The sequence below is a fragment of the Stegostoma tigrinum genome, chromosome 26 (genome assembly GCF_030684315.1).
Source record: "Stegostoma tigrinum isolate sSteTig4 chromosome 26, sSteTig4.hap1, whole genome shotgun sequence".
Lineage (NCBI taxonomy): Eukaryota > Metazoa > Chordata > Chondrichthyes > Orectolobiformes > Stegostomatidae > Stegostoma > Stegostoma tigrinum.
The window spans coordinates 14,686,528-14,709,138 of NC_081379.1; the positions used below are offsets into that span (position 1 = coordinate 14,686,528).

Sequence of the window (22,611 nt, forward strand, 5' to 3'; positions counted from 1 at the left end):
GGCTGGGGGACTGGCCAGGTGACTGACCTTTCAGTGGAGTGGGACAGCATTCTGGAAACAGTGATCACATCTCCTTAGGTTTTGAGATTGCTATCAATAAAGATAAGTCAGGAGCTTGCAGGAAGGTACTAAATTGGGGGAGGACAAATTACGTCTGTATTCAGCAGGAACTAAGGAGTGTTACTTGGGAGGAGCTGTCATCAGACAAGTCCACATTGACATGTGAGAATTGTTTAAAGACCAGCTGGGGAAGAGTTCAAGATCAGCACGTTCCACTAAGGACGAAGGACAAGGATGGCAATATAAGGGACCCTTCAATGCTGAGGGTGGTTGTGAATTTAGTCAAAGCGAAAAAACGAAGCGTATGCAAGGTGTAGGAAGCTAAAACCAGACTGGACTGGAATATAAGAAGGTAGGGAAGAACTCAAGCAAGGAATTAGGAAAACAAGAAGGGGCCATGAAATGATCTAGGCAAGCAGGATTAAAGACAATCCCAAGGCATTTTATAAATACATCAAAAACAAAAGGATAACCAGGTAGAAGATAGGACCACAGAAGGATACTGGAGGGAATTTGTGCTTGCAGGCAGAAGACATGGGTGAGATCCTAAATGAGTACTTTGTGTCAGTATTCACTAGAAGGATATGGAGGATAGTCAAATTTGTGTGGAACATGTTAATATCGTGGGGCATTTTGAGATCAAGAAAGTCGTAGTGTTAGATCTCTTGAAGAGCACTATGGTGGCTAAGTCCCCAGGGCTCAATGTATCGACATCAGATTGTTGAGAGAGGTGAAAAAGGAGATTGCTGGGGCCTTCACCAAGGTCTTTTTATCTTCGCTGACCACTGGGGCAACACAGCAGCTCACTGGTTAGCACTGCTGATTCGCAATGCGAGGGACCCGGGTTCAATTCCAGCCTGGGGCGGCTGTCTATATGGAATGCGCATGTCCTCCTTGTTTCTGCATGGGTTTCCTCTGGGTGCTCTGGTTTTCTCCCACAGGTATGTGAAGGCTAGGTGGGTTAGCCACGGTAAATGCAGGGATACAGGGGTGGATCTGGGTGGGATGCTCTTCAGACAGTTGATGTGGACTTGATGGGCCAAATGGCCTGCTTCCACATTGTAGGGATTCAATAATTCTTTTACATAGGATGTAACTCATGGTGGTCTTCTGTTCAAGAAGAGAAATAGGGATAATTCAACAAACTACTGACCAGTGCTTCTTACATTGGTGGTTGGAAAGCTATTGGAGAGAATGTTTAGGGATAAGATTGATGCACATTTGGGAAAGCATGGCTTAATTTGGAAGAATCAGCATTGCTTCGTGCAAGGCAGGTCAGGGTCAGGTCTTACTAACAAATGAATTTTTCAAAGGAGGTGATGAAGGCAATCAATGAGGGTAGAGTAGTGGATGTCATTTACATGGATTTTAGTAAGGCTTTCAAAAAGATCCCTCATCCAGAAGATTATGAACATAGAACAATACAGCACAGAACGGGCCCGTCGGCCCTCGATGTAGCGCCGACCTGTGAACTAATCTAAGCCCCTTTCCCTATACTATCCCATCATTATCCATATGCTTATCCAAGGACTGTTTAAATGCCCCTAATGTGGTTGAGTTAACTACATTGGCAGGCAGGGCCTTCCACGTCCTTACCACTCTGAGTAAAGAACCTGCCTCTGACATCTGTCTTAAATCTATCACCCCTCAATTTGTAGCTATGCCCCCTTGTACAAGCTGAAGTCATCATCCTCGGAAAGAGACTCTCACTGTCCACCCTATCTAATCCTCTGATCATCTTGTATGTCTCTATTAAATCCCCTCTTAGCCTCCTTCTCTCCAATGAGAACAGACCCAAGTCCCTCAGCCTTTCTTCATAGGGCCTGCGCTCCAGACCAGGCAACATCCTCGTAAATCTTCTCTGCACCTTTTCCAATGCTTCCATATGCTTCCTGTAATGGGGCGACCAGAACTGCACGCAATATTCCAAATGAGGTCACACTAGCGTTTTGTACATTATGAAGCGTGAGATCCACTGTGACCTAGCCGCTTGGATTCAGAATTGACTTGCCCATAGAAGGCAATGGGTAGTGGTGGAAAGGTGTTATTCAGGCTGGAGGTCCCTGACTGGTGATGTTCTGCATGAATCCGTACCAGGACCTGTGGTATATATGAATGACTAGGATGAAAACATAGATGGGTAGGTTAATAAGTTTGCAGATGATGCAAAAGGTCAGCAGAGTTGTGGATAGATGTTGTCAAAGGATACAGCGGAATATAGATCAGTTGCAGATATGGGTGGAGAAGTGGCAGATGAAGTGTAATCCGGGTAACTTTAAGAGACCAAATGCTAAGGAAAAGTATACAGTTAATGGCAGAACTCTGTACAGCATAAAGTATAGAAGGATCTTGGGGTTCAAGTCCATAGCTCTTTCAAAGTGGCCACACAAGTAAGTAGGGCAGTAAAGAAGGTATGGTATGCTTGCCTTTATTATTTGAGGAATTGAGTACAAGAGTTTGGATGCAACGTTGCAGTTTTATGAGACTTTAGTTAGGCCACACTTGGTATTGCATTCAATTCTGATCGCCGCATTATCAGAAGAACGTGGAGGCTTTACAGAGGATGCAGAAGAGATTTACAAGGATGTTGCTCTGGATTAGAGCTACGAAGGACAGGCGAGAAAAACTTTTCTCTTGAGCAGCAGACACTGAGGGGAGACTTGATAGATGTATATCAAATTATGATACACATAGATAGGGTTGACAGGTAGAATTTTTATCGTAGAATTGAAATGTCTAATACTAGGAGTTGTGCAATTAAGATAAGGGGGGAAATTCAAAGGAGACATACGGGGCAGGTTTTCATACAGAGAGTGGTAGGAGTCTGGAATGCACTACCTGAGTGGTGGTGGAAGCAGATATGACAAGGGCATTTAAAGGAACTTTTAGATAAGCATATAAACATGCAAGGAACAGAGGGATATAGACGAAGGGCAGGGAGAAGGGTTTAGTTTAATTTGGCCTCATGTTCATAACCTGGTACTGTGCCATACAGCTCTATGTTCTACCTTGCAAAGAATAAAAGAACAGCACACGAGGACACTGATGGAATATACCAGCTATGAAATCAGTACCCACCCGATAGTATCGTGCTGCACGTGTTTGGCATCAAGACTGGTGTACAAGTCGACAACTGGTTCAAAAGCTCCCAGCAAACAATAAATTCGAATGAGTAGCAGCTTGAATTGAGCACTCGAGGGGCTATTCGAGAGGCTCTCCTCCAGCAGTGCTAGGGACCGCCACAGTGGCCATTCCTCACCTGCAAGATTAGCACACAAAGGTATTAAGCAAAACCAGTTCACAAATCCAGTCAATAAGAAGTATCAAGTGAATAGCATTTAAACCCGTGCTATCAGATGACTTGCTCAAAACCCACTGAGGTGAGTTTCTTTGACATCTTTACAGTTTACTTCTCCTCCCAAAACACCCAATTCAAAATGTTTACATGCTCTACTCATCAAATCTGATCAGTCATTGGAAAGAAAAATTCACTGCACATTTTGCATATTTTCTTTTGAGGACTATAAATTCCGAATTTTTCCCAACTCTGCTCAGATCTTGCCAGTTCATACACACCCTACAGTTGATTAGATAATGCCTTTGGAACAGTGGGTTGATATCACTCTGAACATATTAGTGTATTCCCATTTTAGAAGGAACAAAAATTGGCATACGTGCATTGGTTAGTTGAATTGAAGACTTATGCACCCTCTCCAATTCTAATTCCTTCTTTTCTAAATACTCAGAACTGTGGAATACGTCACCCTACCTCCTCCTTTCATTCTTCTTCAAAGGTTCAAACTGTTAAACTTGAACTATTACCACACAACCAATATTCAACTTAACTCATCACCTTTCTTACACTTCAAGAAATATGATGTCCTGCAGTACATGATTTGGCTTTTGAAATCTGTTTCTCAGAAAACGTATTCTACAATTTTCATGTGCTGACAGAAAGCTACAGTTAACAACTTGCCTTCTCCTCACACTACAGTGAACGAGATTATCAAAACAGGAAATGGACAATGACTACTGATATTTTATCCCCCCTCTGTGCTTTAATATAATGATGCAATGCACCGTTGTGAAATCTGCAACACTGTTGTCCCAAGAAACATGCTTGCTTTTAAACGCCAAAGAGGTGTTTTTCAACATTAGCATAGCAACTGCAGCTTTTCCAACTAAGTTAGCAAAAGAAAATAATCATCAGTTTTTTGTGGCCATGTTTAACAAGTTTGAAAACACAGTAATAAAAACAAAGTTCTGGAGAATTCAACATTAGTTTTGAAACTTTAAGTCGAATTTTTCTCTCCACAGTCACATAAGCATTTGCTATTTTTTCCCCTCAGATTTCCAGTATTTGGCTTTTGTTTCAAATACAGATGTTTTATTTTCCTGGAAATACGTACTTTCTCGTGTTACATTTTCAGATTCAAGAAGAAACCACTAACCTGACTGCCGCCAGATGTCGAGAAGAAGGTGCACAGCAAGGAGACAATAATTATCAGAGAACTGCAGTTCTGTTTTCAAACATGACTTTCCTAACAAACATAATCAGAACAAGTCTTTAAAAAGTACACAAAATATACTGCACAACATACTGACTTAGAAGTAGGCCAGAGGCAAGTCTGCTGCCACTATACTTGTGCGTGTATACATTTGAAATGAAAATGACAGTGTTGTATTACATTGAACTATTACAAAAAAAACTGTTAAATACAGAGAGGGGAACGCTGGCTCAGATTAAATTGTCAAAACAACAATGAGGTATTCCTCTGATGAAGGGTCTAGGCCTGAAACGTCAGCTTTTGTGCTCCTGAGATGCTGCTGGGCCTGCTGTGTTCATCCAGCCTCACATTTTATTGCCTCACATTTTATTATCTTGTAGTAGATATTGACGGTTAATCATGTGTAAATTCACGAAAGAAGCTTCCAGGTGAGAGGATGTGCTAAAAAACTCAAAAATAAAAAAAAATTTTCTGTCTGAGCAGAGTTACCTTTCACTCATTATGAAATAGTATCTTGCTATCTGGTTCAACACTGAAACAACTTCAACGGTACTGAAGTCCTACATTTGCAAAACAGAAAGCATCAGAGAATCTTCAAACAAAACAAGCTATTCAGTCCACAGCATCTGCTTTTGTAAGAATTTCCCAAATTAATCCCATAATTTAGCTTTGTCCCCATTATCCTATAAATTAGCTCTCTACAAATCTATGCCCATGATGTGAATTAAACTTAGTTCAGTCTTGTTCATTTCAGTTTAAGTACCTTTGTCGTGATGTGTTAAGAGATAATTACTGGGAAATAACCTTTTTGACGCTAAGAAGAAATATAGATACAAGTATGCCAGGCAGCATCAGAAGCGCAGTAAAGTTGACATTTTGGGTCAGGACCCTTCACTCCTGAAGAAGGGTTCCGACCCAAAACGTCAATTTTCCTGCTCCTCTGATGCTGCCTGGCCTGCTGTGTTCCCCCAGCTCCACAGTGTTTTGTCTCTGACTCTAGCATCTACAGTTCTTGCTCATAATAATTATCACCTCCTAGCATTTCAGAATTTATCTAATCATAAAATCTTAGACCTTTTTTCCACATCTTTGTTTCTTTTCTCTGACAATACATTTTCTCTCTTTACTTCATTTCTGTAGCTGATTTGACAATTAGTTCACCTGTAAAATAATTTATACTTGCTTCTCAGCACATCTGTTAAAATCACGATACTTCAATCCGCTTGGTTAAGGAGACCTGCAGCTGTTTGCTCTATTCACACAGGTTCCAGATGCCTGGTTTTCAGACGTGAAAAATCAGTTTGTACATTCCACAACTTGCCATGTGAAGAAATTAAAGCCCAAAACGTGCAAGGGCTAATCTAACAACGGTAGGTATTTAGCAATGTCTACCACAACAAAATGTGACCCAATGTTAGTGTTTGAAAAAGGTGTGCAGTGTGGAGCTGTCCTCACGCTGTGCACCAGGAATTATTCATCAGTTCTAGCAAACGTTCAGTCAGCAACAAAGGCACAATTGAACCACACTGACCAAAAAGATTCCAATTTTGCTTCCCAGGCCATGCTGAGTTAACTGATGCCAACTGGAATAGGGTTGCAACCATTACAGTTGCAATCAGTTCTACAGGGGGAAAAATACACTGAATTTAAACTTGAACACTTACACTCTGTAACAGGCGTCAACTGCATGCACGGAGATGAGCTAACGGCAAGCTGAGGATATCATGGTCAAGTCAATTAGACAAACATGCTGCATCTAAATTCAACAGGGAATAGCTGCTTGCAAACATTTAGTGGGCAACTGGTATGCATGGAACTATATTCAGTGCAGTGTATGTCTTCAGGGTAAAAATAAAAATCATAAAATGCAGTTTCGTACTTAAGACAATTGACAAAAGTCAGATGCTGTAGGCCAGCTAACAGAGGAAGTCAAACAGTTGGCAGTAAAGGAAATTTTGGGACTGACATATGAATCATTATATTGATACTTCAATAGGGCTCACTGAGATCATAGCTAAAATTGTTTTTCAATTAGAAAATACTTCAATTATTCTCAAAGAGTTTACTTACACTGTTTAAAATAAAAGATCTACTTCACATTCGTTGTGTATTTAATTTCTAGCTCTATCAATGGACAATAAGATGTATAAATACATGTGGATTTGAGTTTGAGTTTAGAAAATGGATTTCGTTCTTGTATCAGGAGATGCAGTAGGGGCCAACCAATGACCATTCTCCTTCGGGTGGAGGAGAGGAAACTAAGAGGTCGAATTGCTGTCAAAATTATGTATTTCAGAACAGGATACTGAAAACAACCCCACTACTCTGCAGTTAATTTTATTCACAAATGTGAATAACAGGAGACATTAATCGTAGCATAGGTTCTCATTGACTGGCTAGCCTGGCTCGCTGGCAGTATTTGATTGGTGAGACACTCCAAAAGCAACTGAGACTTCTCTTATTTGGCACCAGATAATTCTGCAAACAAATCAGTTAATGGACAGAGGGCTTTTGTATGACAAGAGCAATAGACAAAAATACCTCATGCTGACAGTTTGTACAGTTTTTAGTTGGTTAAATATCAGCAGCATCCATGATCTGCCTCTAAATCTAGGTCTCTGATTACACATTAGGAGTAAACAATCAACTTTTTTAAAAAAATTGCTGTCTGCAATCTATAAAAGGGAAAGCAAACACCTCAAACTTTTTCAGAATAAAACATTAGGGTGTAGCGCATCCTGTTGGGAAACTAACTTACCAAACTTTAGGGCATGTTTGTATCGCTGCATCAGCTCTTCAACAAGTCTGAGCTTCTGTGTCTGGTCCATGGTCTCATGAAGGCCTAATAATCGAGCAAATTGAACAACAAACATATGCCTTTGCATGGCTTTGACATCACCTGGTAATGCAAGATCACTCTCTGTTGATATTGAAAGAGGTACTACCTCCATCAATTTGTTGGTAAACTGCAAAGAAAACAAAAACAGCAATTTTCACACTTAAAATATGTAATCAATAAACATATCATGTCTATTATCTGTCACTAACCCAATCTCCTCAGACATCTTCCAGATAACTTTGATCCAAACTCTAGATAGCTCACTCCCATTCTCTTCCCAAGATCCACAAAGTGTAACAGCTACGATCTTACCAAATGACCGAACAGGCTCGATGAGCGAGATGGTTTATTCCTGCTCTATCTTTTTTTGGAAGACTTGAAACATTCTTTGTTCTAGCCCTATACGGGACTTCTCACAACCCTGGAATATCAATGAGTGGATTGGTGTCACTTCATGTTCTTGGCTTGAACAGGGAAATGCTAACAACTCGGCTTCCAATTTCCACTTTTCCCCATGCATTCACATCTGACTTTTCCCTTAAGACCATAAGACATAGGAGTGGAAGTAAGACCATTCGGCCCATTGAGTCCACTCCACCATTTAATCATGGCTGATGGGCATTTCAACTCCACTTACCCACACTCTCCCCGTAGCCCTTAATTCTTTGCGAAATCAAGAATTTACCAATCTCTGCCTTGAAGACATTTAATGTCCCGGCCTCCACTGTGCTCTGCAGCAATGAATTCTTCAACTTCTGATTCCATTTTGAGGTATAGACAATCAACTGATACTAAGCCCAACAACTGTGACAGCTACCTCGACTACACTTTCTCCCACCCTGTCTCACACAGAAATTCGATTCCAAACCCCGTTAGCCATCAAATCTATTCTAAGATCGTCATCTTCCACACCAGTGCTTCTGATATTTCTTCCTTGTTTTTTCAACCAAGGATTTCTTTACACTAAAGAGGAGAAGGTCCATGACTGTGTCTGTAACACATATCCTTTGTTCTCAAACTGGCCCCTCATTCTCAGAACAATGATACACCCTCAACATCCACCAATATTAGTGGATCAGAAGCAACCCTTTTGACCTTCTGTACAACAATAACGCCACCAAATAAGTGTCCCTCCATCCATTCTGAAAGAATCATTCATCCTACAAGACTCCGGTGTACTCCAATATCAATCCTACTCTCTTTTCTGTGCACTGTGTCAATTAAGTAGAGGAATTGTACCATCAGCCCTTGTATTTTTCTCTTGTTCTGTACTCCAAACACTCTTCCTAGGCAAAACAGTAATTTATTTGTACTACTTCTAATTTAGTATACTGTATTCATTATTCATAATGTAGTCCCCTGCACATTAGGAAGCCCAAACACAGATCAGGTTATGGTGGAACACTATGTTGAATTTTCAAGTGTGCCCCTAAGCTTTCAATTGCTTCTCATTTTAAGTCTCCACCTTGCTGTTCACTTTTGACTACTGACATCAACCCCCCACATTCTACCAATGATAATCAAGATAAGTATGAAGAACAGCATCTCATCAATGATTAGGCACCATGGTATTTCAGGCTCGGTGAATTCAACAGTTTCAAATCATAACTACTGATCCTTTTTTTGGAATGGCAGCTGATGCTGATCATTCTGCTGTCTCTCATTTGCACCTTCATGAGACTCACTTATTGCTTCTTCACTTGTCATCTTAATAGCTCCACTTGACTTGTGGTATTATCCTTTTCCTCATTTAATCTCTCCTTCCAGCATATCACAGACCTTTCCTTTTCTTCTTCTTCCTCTACATTCCATTTCCCCCGTTGCCTGACTTGCTTAAAAACCTGTTCAGCCTCTCAATTTTTCCCCACCTCTGACAAAAGATCACTGGCTTGAAACGTTAACTGTCTCTCTCCACAGATGATGAATGTTCAACTCGAATGGTTTCAGTATTTTGTTTTTATTTCAGATTTCCAGCATACACAGTACTTTGCTTTTGTAAATCTATCATTCACATGTTGCAAACTACAGCTGAAGATCAAATCACACCAAATGGCAGATACTCAAGTTTCCCATTGATGCATGACAACACTGGCCACTTTCCAACAGGATGGTAAAAACAAGGACAGGTATTATTCAAGCAAGAACAAAATGGAGAGGAATATAGCATTTTAGGGGTATTTCTCCACCGTCAGCAAAAGAGTGCAAGCATCAGTGCTGTCTGCCAATTTATTTTTCCAGGAAGTTAGGTCTGTGGGGAAGGACTGGCAACATTCTAATACCCAGATCCTAACAAAAAACTGAAACTAAGGTGAGGAAAAACTGAATTAATTGCAGAAAATGGGAAGAGGAAAGAAAAATTACTCTAAAAATGCACTCAAAGTGACAACATGGGAAACGGTTTCAATTTGTACAGTCAGAACAGTGAGCTAGTGGCATTGTGGTCAAGTAGTCTAAAGCTATGGATTTAATCTCCAGTATCTAATGAGTTGCTGATTCAAATCCCATCACAACCAAAACTATCAGAACAGTGAGCTAAATAGAGGAAGATGGAAAAATTACAACTGCTAGATGCAAGGATGGGTCCATTGAAAAATGACAAAGAACTTAAGACAAGCGTAAGCTTACTTAATAGGATGTCTGAAAGGGGAAAGCAAGAAAGATTGAAGACTCCAGTTAACGGAAGAGCCAGGAGGAGGAAAAGGAGATAGAAATACAGTAATGCCTAGGTCCAGAGAAACAGCCAAAGTCTATCTTCAAAAGAACACAAAATAAACTCTAGACAACAAAAAATTGCTTATGAAATTTCTCTGTTATTTCGTAAAGAGAGGAAAATCAATATTAAACAGCAAACTGAAGATTCAAACCCAAGCAAGAATGCTCATACCTAACAGCAACACTCTGACATTAGAAACGAATTAATTCAATACAGAGATTTTTTTCTTTGATGGACAAATTATTTTAAACATGTTGATTTTAGAATAAAGAAACCTGTACATGAAACAAACAAAGACCCAACTTCAAAGAAACCAGAAGACAGACTGAGCTTGATTGACATTTCAACTTTTGAAGTGGTTTATTGATTCTATGTGAGCACAGGCTTTGGAATGGGAGGAAACAACTACATATTGGAATGAAGCTCAAAGTAATGCTAAGTAGCGCCAGAATGGCGGGAAATTTCACTAAGAAAGACCGCCTACTGCAATATCTAAGGTTAGAGTACCCAGAATCCATAGGCAAATCAACTTTGATGTGAGAATCTTGCGTGCTATGATAAGCTAGGCAACTGAGTATTTCACTTCAGCAAAGTAACTGTTTTGTTGGGTATTTTCTACAGTTTAAAATGAACAAAATACAAAAGGTTATATTCTTCAGGCCCTAGGCGAAGCACTACATTGGTAGCGTGCCAATTTATTACTGTATTACACCATAGTGTAAAGAATTCTTGCTCACTTATTCTACAGCTTGAGTTTTCAATTAAGGATTCAAAAAGGAAAAGGTTATTGCCCCCACTCCACCATTACGGTAGTTACCACAGTTCCAGAATTTTTCAAACACAATTCGCTTGCTCTTTCCATGACCTTATTTCCCTGATATAACAAAGTCTTAATTTAAATTTCCCCAATTGATCCTGCATTCATGGCATTCTGGAGCAGAACCATTTTTTTGAAAAAAGCTTTTGGGTTTTCCAAATTACCTTCTTTCTGATTTTACGGTTACATATTATTTGATTATCCCTAACTTCACAAACCAACAGGCAACAAGCAATGCAAATAATAACTAAATGCTGAGGCCACTGGGTGCACTTACCCACTCACCTCACTGCAGCACAGCCTGAGCGAATGAAGACTCTGTCAGTCTCCCGGTCTCACCTGTGTATGCCGGTCCAGTGACAGAAGATCGACAAAGATTCTCAGGTCAGAATAACAGCAAGGCCTGTCCCCAAACCTCTCAAAGTACTGGAACATCAGATCCTCTGGAATTCCTAACAGTCATAAGGAGAAATGAATAGTGTATAAAATGTAAGAGTGAATCCTAAATTGATGATGCCCAATACTATAAATTAGGGCAGTCTTTCAGTATGCATAATCTTTAAGTTAATGAGCATCACGGCTCATTTGCCTTGGTGTGAAGGCTCTAGGTCCATGCCCTACTCCAGGATTTGAGAGTGTAATCAAAACTCAAGATTCAATGAACAACCAAGGGGCTGTTCCATGGTTTGAAATGCCAATGATGCAACAAATCAGGGCCCACCTTGCTTGTTTGGGAGGGGGGGGTCATTTTCAACAATAAACTGGCAACAGACTAAAAACTGAGATGGGTGAAGACTTCAATGAACTTGAAACAGAATATTTGTTTCTAAAGGAATTACTGTTCAAAAGTTGGATGAGGAGAAATCTTAAGAAAAGAGACACAAAATGCCTTGAATGTACTCTGTCCTTGTCCATCTGGTGAAAATGGAACAAAATGTTTTTACAAATTAAGAACATAAAAAACAGAAGCAGGGGTAGATCATTTGGTCCATCAAGCCTGCCCTGTCATTCCATGTGGCTGATCTGACCCAAGCTTCCTTTTTTCATACCAGTTCATCATAGTCCTCAACTCCCTGATATTTCAAAAATCTACCTCTTCTTTAATACTTACAGTATTTAATTATTTGATTTACCAAAGAAGGACATTTAGAGATAATACACTGCCACTTCAGTCAGCTAACTCAGCACTAATTTGGAACTCGGCCTTTGATCTGAAGGGCCAGTGGCCCACTGAATAAACTTGATGACCCTATGACATGTCAAATTAAGCAGCGTGAAAGAGCTTCACAGTCAAATTCTGAAGGATCTTCCTCAAAATTTTCAGTTACCTTTCATCACCATTAATATTTTAAGTGTTTGCACATTCAAGCTTTATTTCAGAAATGTGCACAGTGCTAGGAAAATATTACATTGTCAAATATGTCATCTTTTCAGATGTTAAACCAAGCAGTAATGTTCACCTGGTGTCCTTGTAAATGTCATGAAGCAATTTATCTCACTGTTATTTGTCAGACTTTGTTCTATGCAAATCGCCTGCCATGTTTACCAACATTGCAACAGTAATTGGAATACAGAATGACAAACATTTTGGGATGTCCTGAGGCGGTGTAAGACAGTATGTGAAAGTGATTTCTTTTCTTTTTCCTAACTGAAAACCTGATCCATCCTGCAGTACATTTTTCCACAAAATTAAAAAACCTCTTGTACCAAAACACTCTTTAGAGTCACAAACATGGATACTGGATATCAACAAGCTATTTGATCATGGAGGGCATCACAACTAACCTCAAACTGGTCCTCTCAGAATGTCTGTATGTATACTTTCTAATGAGAATAAAGAGAAGCAGGAACAGGCACACTGGTTAGAATTTCTCTCCTTTACGACTGGTGTACTCCATGTTCCAATATGGTGTGTTAAGACATTTGTCTCTCCTCACTCCCCAAGATAACAAGTTAATATGTTGACAATTTGACAAACTTGCATTCAGTAAACTATTAATCACGCACCAAGTTTGTGCTCATCATTTGTACCCCTCTCTCTCAGCCGCCTTATTAATTCAAGTTTAGCCAGGTATGGTCCCCTCAGACGACGGGAGCCCTTCGGTTCTTCATTCAAAATTAGTTCCTCCACAAAGGATATGGCTTCCCGTACAAGACAAGTGACTGGGCCCTCTGGACAGCTATGTGAAACAAAGAACATGGTTATGTTCCTGGCACTGCACAATAAAAATTAACTGGGGCTTGATCTTATGTGTCTGACCACTGTTTTGGGGGCAGATTTGCGAATAGTTATTTATATAAATAGGATGAAGACGCCATACCAAATTTTCAGCAGAAAAGGATTTCTAGACATTTAAGCAGGATTGCACACCACGTGCAAATTTCTGAATTTACAATGGGCCATTGAGAAACTTCTGTTGTGACAACAGAAAGAATACAACAGAGATAATGGGAACTGCAGATGCTGGAGAATCCAAGATAACAAAGTGTGGCGCTGGATGAACACAGCAGGCCAAGCAGCATCTTAGGAGCACAAAAGCTGATGTTTTGGGCCGAACCCCTTCATCAGAAAAAAAAATTCTTCTCTTTGTTCTGATGAAGGGTGTAGGCCCGAAACGTCAGCTTTTGTGCTCCTAAGATGCTGCTTGGCCAGCTGTGTTCATCCAGCTCCACACTTTGTTATCTTAGAAAGAATACAATATGCAGGTTACCTGACTTCTGATTCAACTGAAGCATTCAAAAGATAGATTGGATTGAATGCTGAACAACGAGGATGACAACATATGCACAAATTAACAAAGTAATGGTGATCAACACTATCCCTTAGTAAGAGGACAAATATGTATCTGCCATGTTGCTGAGAGGGGATTGAAAACTTGAAAAGGTAAAAGCAACTTATCAATTAAGAGAAAAGTTATATTGATATTTTTTATATGGCAACCAGATGCTTTCTCAGCACAACGTGACTTGAAACACAACGGTGTGTTTTCAAATAGCCCAATGCAATGTCATGCTCCCAGGGTGATATGCCTTATATAATGTCACTTTATAGTTTCTTGAGGGTAATATTAGACACATGCTTTGTATGATTATAATCAAAACGTGATCTTATACCACCTCGGAGCGTAATGGAAATTTGTTCTGTTTAAAAATACAACCGTACATTGTCACACAATAAAGATTATTAAAATACATTGCAGAGCATAAACAGTTGTTTTCTGCAAAAGGGAGACAAACGTGCACTCTGATAGAAGTCTGTGGCGATTATATGAAATAAAAAAAACACAGCAACATTTTAATTCATTTCGCAGAAATGCAATTCTAGAAGGAAAATCAGAAACTTACTGCTCAGCTTCTGCAGGTGGAGTCCAAGCCTCATCAATCAGATGGAAGAGGGAATCAAAATATGATATATAAAACTGCCAGTCATCTGGGCTGGAAAAGAACAGCAGCACCATTTACTATACATCTAACTAACTCTTTATATATGATCAATTATTTAAATGAACACGTGCTGAAGTTAGTTAAGATTAATTTAAGATAATAAAGTGTGAAGCTGGATGAACACAGCAGGCCCAGCAGCATCTCAGGAGCACAAAAGCTGATGTTTCAGGCCTAGACCCTTCATCAGAGAAGGTAATGGGGTGAGGGTTCTGGAGTAAATAGGGAGAGAGGGGGAGGCGGACCGAAGATGGAGAGAAAAGAAGATAGGTGGAGAGGAGAGTATAGGTGCGGAGGTAGGGAGGGGATAGGTCAGTCCAGGGAAGACGGACAGGTCAAGGAGGTGGGATGAGGTTAGTAGGTAGGAAATGGAGGTGCGGCTTGGGGTGGGAGGAAGGGATGGGTGAGAGGAAGAACCGGTTAGGGAGGCAGAGACAGGCTGGGCTGGTGCTTTTGTGCTCCTGAGATGCTGCTTGGCCTGCTGTGTTCATCCAGCTTCACACTTTATTATCTTGGATTCTCCAGCATCTGCAGTTCCCATTATATCTAAGATTAATTTATTTTGCTGAGGATAGTACACCTTTAGGCTAGCTGTTGTTTCCCAGTTCCAAAAAAAGCAGCAAGCAGGAAAAGTCTAGTATAAGAACAAAAGGCTGCTGGTCATTAACAGATTCCTTTTCTGTTGGGTTATGATTTTTTACTTAATTGGTACATTTAAGTCAAATCAGGTGCAAGAACAAATCACAAGTCTATGCTGCACTCTTCAGGTTTAAGACAACTAGCAGATCCAAGACATGTCATTTGTACAACACTGTTAAATACAAATAATCATAACATATTCTATGCTCTAGAACTGAGACTGTCAATACACAACTACCTCCAAATTACCTAACAGCTTTTGTGACCTTGAGAGACAATTAAGATTGATCACTATAATACATTGCTCATTACATAGATGACATGGTACCTTATAAAACTGGGCATCGGCTGACAACTAGTCATTCTGTACATTTGGCCTCAACTGAAACCAAATTCTTTCACACCTCATAATGAATTAGACAGCAGCCAGCAGGAAATAACACATTTTTTCATTAATTTGTAGTTGACAGATTCCCTTCCTGCTCATTTGAGATTTCCTATTATATTGTGAATCCACAAGAACTAACCATGATCAAAAGTGACATGTGTATACTACCGATACTAACACTGAATTCTATAAACCCAGAAGTTATGACTGAGCACGTAAATGTTTACAACTGGGTTACTTCTTATGGCACCTGAGAGCAAATTAAGAACCAACCCAGTCTCACACGTAGGTTAGACAAGGAAGGGCACAAATAAACCGGTTGAGACTTAGTAAAATCTGAAAAATGTTGTTTGACAGTATTTTTGATCGAATTTCTCACTTCATGTAGTAGGATTTGAAATCATTACATGCGAATTTCTCTGCTAGTACCATAATGACTAAAGGTGCCCTCTCCCAGATAATCAAATTATTATCAATAACTTATAAACTGTCATCAAGGATAAGGTTGAAGTCACCATGTGAGAATTCTCTGCTACCAGATTAGTTGTAGTCAATCTGACCTGCAGTAGCTGCTGGGCAGCTACAATTGGCCGCAACCCAGTACAAGCATAAAAATTAGCTGAGGCTCTACTCTGATCAACAAACAACAATCCCTATCACAGGTGCATGGATGCAAGCTGATGGCACCGCCATGTCCACCACAATTAGCGTGCCAGCATTCACTACATGAGTCAGAAAAATTGCCACAACTAACGTGAATGGCCAGTGGACAACTGATGTCCGTGGGAGTAGTTCCTCAAATGCATAAAGTTGATGGAAATCAGCAAGTAGTACAGACAGGACCTGGAAACTCCATATTCAGAATCCAGCCCAACGGTACTATGAACTGCTGATTCTTTTGCTTCGAATCCAATTACTTTTCAGGATAGCCCTTTACAGAAACAGCACAATTGACCGACCTTCTGACTAAAGAACAGTAAGGAAATGCAGAAGATGCTGCACTTCCCTTTTAGGAATACTGTTAAATTAATCAGGACCTTCTTACTTGTGAATTAAAAGTTTCCTCGAAAGTGCATTACATTCAGGCCATTTTATCAGCTTCTTGTACAGCACCATACATTTCATCTCTCGACTTTGTAACTCACTGGTCAGCTTTTCTGAGGAGCAAAACAGAATCTCAACGTAAATAAACCATTTTTCTCTGCATCAAACAGAGTCTTCAGAAACCTACTAGTAATAAGAGTCCAAAGAGGCTGAGACTGGACATATACATTTTAATTCCCATTAAGCATGAGTCCTCACACTTGACCATTACACAGCATTAGGTTGATAATCTCACTTGGATATCATAAGATTGTGAAAATACAAACTGCGAACTGTCACACTGCAGTACTGAAGTTATCTGGGGGGGGGGGGGGGGGGTAGCGGATCTGGGTGTCAGTGCTGACTCGATATGCCGAATGGCCTCTTCCGCACTGCAACAATTCTATGATAAAGGTGAAGTCACCACAGTCTTACCAAACTCTAGGATAGGGCAGCCGTTTAACCTGAGAGACATGATACCTCAAGATGAGGGAAGAAGTGGAGAAAGAGAGTCCTTCACGGTAACCGGTTCAGGAATTAAACTGCCACTTTTGATATCACATCACAAACCAGCTGCCCAGCCAACTGACATAAGCGATCCGCATTATCTCTGGTTGAAAATGTTCCTTCACGTACTTTTCAGATTCAATGCACAAAGAACTGGAAGACTTTGCATGCTTGTAGCAATTACATCCTTTGGAGAATACGATGGGGAGGGAAATGGAAAAATATACTGCATTTCTACATAAAAATCTTGCAATAAGTTAGTTTCGATATTACCTCCCAGTTTTCCTCTGATAACTTCAAGAGCCTCCTGGTCTTTTCCAAGTCGTTCCAAAATCATTAAGTAGAGTTGCACCTGTTATAAAAGACAAAGTGAAATACATGACAGGAATCACATGTATGCAGAGTGCAAAGATGACACACTGATTTCAAAACTTTTACTCATTACTACAGCCTTCCAGTGAGTTGAAAGTTTTATGAGCTATAATCTTCAGAATTTATCCCCAAACTTGAAAAAAAACCCACTAAGGGGCAAAAAAAAACAAAGCAATGAGTTCAATTTGGTTCTCAACTACTTAGCCCTAATCTGGTACCCAGAACTGAATGAAAACTGCAGGGCCAGTGGGAGAAGAGAAACAAGGATGACTGTTTTCCAATGTCTCCTGATTGCTAACTACGACAGTAGTGTTCCCAGACTGGAAGTAATCCTCATGTCTTTTCAGGAGTAAACGTGCAAAGACTGGGAACAGGTTTGCTAAATTACATCGAATTACGAAAAAGAAAAATTGCTAAAAACTTAATAATGGGTTCCGTTTTTGTTTTGATGCTCATCAAATGCCAGAGAAAAACAGGGCTAGAGAGAAAACAAAAAAAACTAAATCACCCAGTACATTCACTCACAAATCACTCTGCCAAAGTCCCAGAAAAACAAGGCAAAACAATACATGGACAATAACACTACTTGTCACACTGTTGTGATTCATGTCACAACTGTCACAGCTTGGGAAATTGCTACTTTCTCACCTCAGCTTCAGCCTCAATCTTGTCTTCTTTTACCATCTTTTCCACCATTCTCTGTGCTAAGGGGAGGAACATTGTCTTCGATAATTTTTCATCTTGTGCTGAAATAGACTATAAGACAAAAATATGTTACAAAAAAAAATCAAGAGATAGCTACAGATTTTCAGTATGTTAAAGTGCACCCTTCACACAATTGAAGTAGCCTCTACCACCTGTCTAAGTCACCTAATATCAGGTGACAGATACTGCCATCATTAGTCTTCATAATTACTAATCCTGGTAACTTTCTCAATGCTCTTTATAGAACTGCTGTAGAAATATTCTGAGTTCAATTCCTGCGAACAAGCACATTATGTGGAGCTACATCTTTACGAAGACTGAAAACACTGCAACAAGCTTGACCCTCATCCATTTGGAGAGGGTGAGGGCAAAGTGAGAGGGAAGGAGTTCACTTAAGAAACATGATGAAAGATTTGGTCCAAGAGTTGGGTTCTCAAGAGGTTTTGAACATAGAGAAGTTTATGCAAAGGAACTCCAGAGAATGAAGTATACATGAACAGTGCTGGCGCTGAACCAGCGGAGAAAGTACAGACGTCATAGTTGGAAGTTTAGAAAGAATTGCCACGTGATATAAATCCATGTAGTAGACTGCAAACAGTAAGAATTTTAAGAAAATGAGAAATTGGAGGGATGGATAATGGAGCCCATCAGCCTTGCTTCCCCTTGCTCCTGACATCCAGATAATAAAATTCAGTCTATTTCAGTTTCAAATATATTCAGCGCTGGAGCCTTCACATCCCTCTGGGGTAAACAATTCTCAAGACTGACAACCCTTTGACTGAAGAAATTTTTCCTGAGCACGCTAACATTATTGACCCTTTTCTTTCAGGCTAGGCCCTTACGTTTGAGATTCCAACCAGGTGAAACTATATCTCAATGTCTATCCTGACTAGTCACATCAGAATTCTGCATGTTTCAATAAGATCACTTCTCATGCTTCTAAATCACAGAAAAAGTACTGGCCTAAATTACCCAGATTCTCAACCAGGCACAACCCTCTTATTCAAAGAACTAATCTAGTTAACCTTTGCTGCATTGACTCCAGAGCAGGTTCATGTTTTCTTAGATATGACCAGAAGACAGAGAATAAGCAAGTCATTCAGGCCAGAGTCTACTCTATTGAGTACGTGGCTGATCTAATGATCCTCAACCCCACATGCTCGCCATCTCCTCATAACATTTGATTCTCTCATTAAATTTTTAATTAATCTACTTCAGCCTTGAATAGATTTAATGATCCAGCATTGACAGCCTTCTGTGGTGAAGCATTCTCTACCCTCTGAAGAAACTCATCCTCTGCTTCATCTAAAATGGCAACCTCTTGTTCTGAAATTATGTTCTCTGGTGCTAGGCTATCCCATAAGGGGAAACAGCCTTGCACCAACTACCTTATCAAATTCCCCACGAATCTTGTGTATAGCTAAGGCAGTCAAATCTGCACACGGTACCCAGGTTATCAAAGCTTTGTACGAGTGTAGCAAGATGTCCTTATTTTTACATTCCAATTGCAAAAGTTTCATTGTACTTTATGATTTAACATCTTTAAGGTTGCCCTGTGTTATGGACCAGGCCAAACGTCCTCAAAATATATTCAGAAGATAGTACAGATTGTAGCTTTTACTTATTTTAAAGGTAAGGGTAAGGCATTGTGTTCCAGATGCACTTCAATTGGTCAAACTACTAGGGTCAAAACAAAACACAACACATTTTATTCATACACCACAATTAAAATACCGACAAAATACAAATAAAAGAATTGGCTTAACTGTCACTCTATTGAAATGCTTAACAAAATAATGTATACGTTAAGTACTACGAATAAGCTGTTCCAATATAGAAATATCCCAAAAACATACCATTGGCAAAAGCAAATTCAGTAACACGGATTGTTTCATATTCAATTCTGGCTGCAGGAAGAAAACCCCAGCTTTTATGAAACAGAGAAAGGAATAGGAGCTTCCAGCCCAGCTTTTCAAGACCCCAGCAACTGGTGAAAGCTAAAATTAAAAATATTGGCTCTGTAGGTGCTTGACCCCACCTATTCAGGATGCTTCTATTGGTCCAACTTTAACACAAACCCCAAGGACTCACAAGCCATTTACTTTATTGGTTTGAGCGGTCTGTCTCAACTTTTCATCGTTTAAAAAAAAGCCCGGGACAAAATACACCTCTTAAATCCACAGTATCATAAGACCCGTTAGCCAGTAATTCAATCTGTAGTGCAAGTTTAAAAACACCCCCATTCCAACAAATACGATAATGTATCACTATATAAGAACAAATTTTTCAGCTGCATTAACAAGGTGTGAATTTAAACTGCAATCATGGTGTAGGTTTGAGTACTCGGACAACTGGGTCTGGCTTAAATGATCATTAACAGTCTTAGAAATTTTAGTGGAGTAGATGGGCTGTTTGCTTTTAGCAAAGTGAAACCCTCTAGTAATGATAATGCATATTTTTGAATCAAAACACAATCAACTTACAGGCTGCCCTATCATACAACAGAAAGCTTAAGCAATCTTGCTGAAGCAGGATTCATTTTGCATATACCAATTCAGATCCTCAGTACCTAATGTTATTTTATCTAGGAGGTTTGGAAATCAATTAACTTAACTGAGCAAAACATTTTTAATCCAATCCCTCTCAGGGTCTGAAATCGTTTTCCTGGTATTGCACATTTTTAAAAACCCATTATTGGCTACCACGCAATTAATATCTTTGCTTTAACATGCACACTCACTTGCATAACCAGGCTCATCACAGACCAGAAGTAATATGGATTCTTCGGAACAATCTTGTAAAGTGCCATCCCAGCCTAAGAGAAAATTCAGCAAAATACTTCAGTATATTCCAATAAACCTCAGTGGCACACTTCCAAGATGAATTAAATCAAGTTTAACTTTTGATTTGCTAATAATCGATGCAAACAATGATTAGTTCTTGATTTTTTTAAAATTTAAAATTATATCAACTTCAATTGTACATAAATCATTGCATTAGGTAAGAAGCTATTTTAAGGTATCACGTTTCTATATTCTCAGCACTGACGGACTTGCAGCATATAGTATATTTTCTTTCAAATTCGGGCTCATGTCAACAAGTGATCCTTGCCGGAAAATGCCTAAGAAGACGTGTGAACTTGATCATCATTGAACATACAAAACCAAAGCATAAGCTTTTGGAAAAGAAATTTATACCCTGAACAATTAAAAATGCTGAAAGCAAATAAGTAGTTTCATGAAACAAGTTAAGTTTACAGATATTGGTACATACACAACATAGAAAACAATTTTACGATCATGTCATTGCAGATAAATGGACTACAGCTTCTGAAGAAAGCAGCTCACTACCCACATTCTCAAGGACATTTAGGTTTAAGCAACGAAGGCTGGCCCAGTCAGTCATACCCACATCACATGAATGAATTTTTAAAAGACTCAATTTATTAGCAAATATTGTTTATCTGGAATCAACTGTGCTTTTGAGAAGAATGCAAGAATTACTAGCAAGGCCATCAGTTGTTGCCCATCTCTAACTTCATGGAACTAACTAGCTTGTTGGGATTTTGCAGAGAACACTTACGAGTCAGCTTAGAGTCACATGTAGGCCAGATGAAATAAGGATGGCAAATTTGTATTCCTAATCGACATTAACAACTATTCGGGATTTTAAAACAATCGATAATTGTTTGATCATGACAAATACTGAAACAAGCATTTAATTCGGGATTTTAAATTTCAACAGCAACTGTGGTGAGATTTGAAAACAATTCCCATAGAATTAGCTACAGCTCTGGATCACTAGTTCAAGGACATGAACACCACACTACTGGCTCCCCCAAATTATTCTGGAAGGCACAGGGCGGGGACAGCGTTCAGATTTCATTTACGTTTCTCTGTGGCAAAATAAATAGGTAGGACGGGCATTTAGCATACATATGATCACACATTCTCCATCTAAGTGACAAAAAACAGAATTGGTGAAGACATCAAAAAAGGATGTCCACACATTTAGCTGATGTCAGTATGTTCATGGCAGAATGAATCAGAATAATTACAAGAAAACAGTGGTGGACACTTAGAAACCAATAAATAATGAAATGAATCATCTATGTCGATGAGGCAATTTTTTTTTGTTTCCTTCAATTTCTATATGTATTGATTGTTCCTGTACACAAATCATTACATGGGCCAGGGCCGTAAGTCAGAAAGTCAAGCGACGTACAGCATGGCAGTAGATCCTTCAGTCCAACTTGTCCATGCTGACCAGATATCATACATAAATCCAGTCCCAGTTGCTAGCATTTGGCCCATTACCCTAAACACCCTTAATATTCATACACCCATCTAGATGCCTTTTAAATGTTAGAATTGTACCAGCCTCCACCACTTTCTCTGGCAGTTTATTCCATACATGGACCACCCTGTGTCAAAAAGTTGCCTCTTAGGTTCCTTTTAAATCTTTCCCCTCTCATCTTAAACCTATGCCCACCAGTTTTGGATTCCCCACCCCAGGAAAAGACCTTTTCTATTCATCCTA

General features: G+C 39.5%; 1 protein-coding gene across 2 annotated transcripts in view; it reads right to left on the reverse strand.

The window, feature by feature from the left end:
- Positions 1 to 22,611, reverse strand: part of naa25 (N-alpha-acetyltransferase 25, NatB auxiliary subunit) — a 95,361-nt gene that overhangs the window by 38,494 nt on the left and 34,256 nt on the right. For both annotated transcript variants that reach the window (XM_048556286.2, XM_048556284.2), the window contains exons 5-14: positions 20,813 to 20,887; positions 18,016 to 18,123; positions 17,269 to 17,347; positions 16,451 to 16,562; positions 14,283 to 14,372; positions 12,945 to 13,117; positions 11,277 to 11,389; positions 7,327 to 7,534; positions 4,512 to 4,601; positions 3,139 to 3,319 (exon numbers count right to left, since the gene is read on the reverse strand). In XM_048556286.2, the coding sequence (XP_048412243.1) occupies positions 3,139 to 3,319; positions 4,512 to 4,601; positions 7,327 to 7,534; positions 11,277 to 11,389; positions 12,945 to 13,117; positions 14,283 to 14,372; positions 16,451 to 16,562; positions 17,269 to 17,347; positions 18,016 to 18,123; positions 20,813 to 20,887 (1,229 nt within the window). The remainder of the gene's footprint in view (positions 1 to 3,138; positions 3,320 to 4,511; positions 4,602 to 7,326; positions 7,535 to 11,276; positions 11,390 to 12,944; positions 13,118 to 14,282; positions 14,373 to 16,450; positions 16,563 to 17,268; positions 17,348 to 18,015; positions 18,124 to 20,812; positions 20,888 to 22,611) is intronic.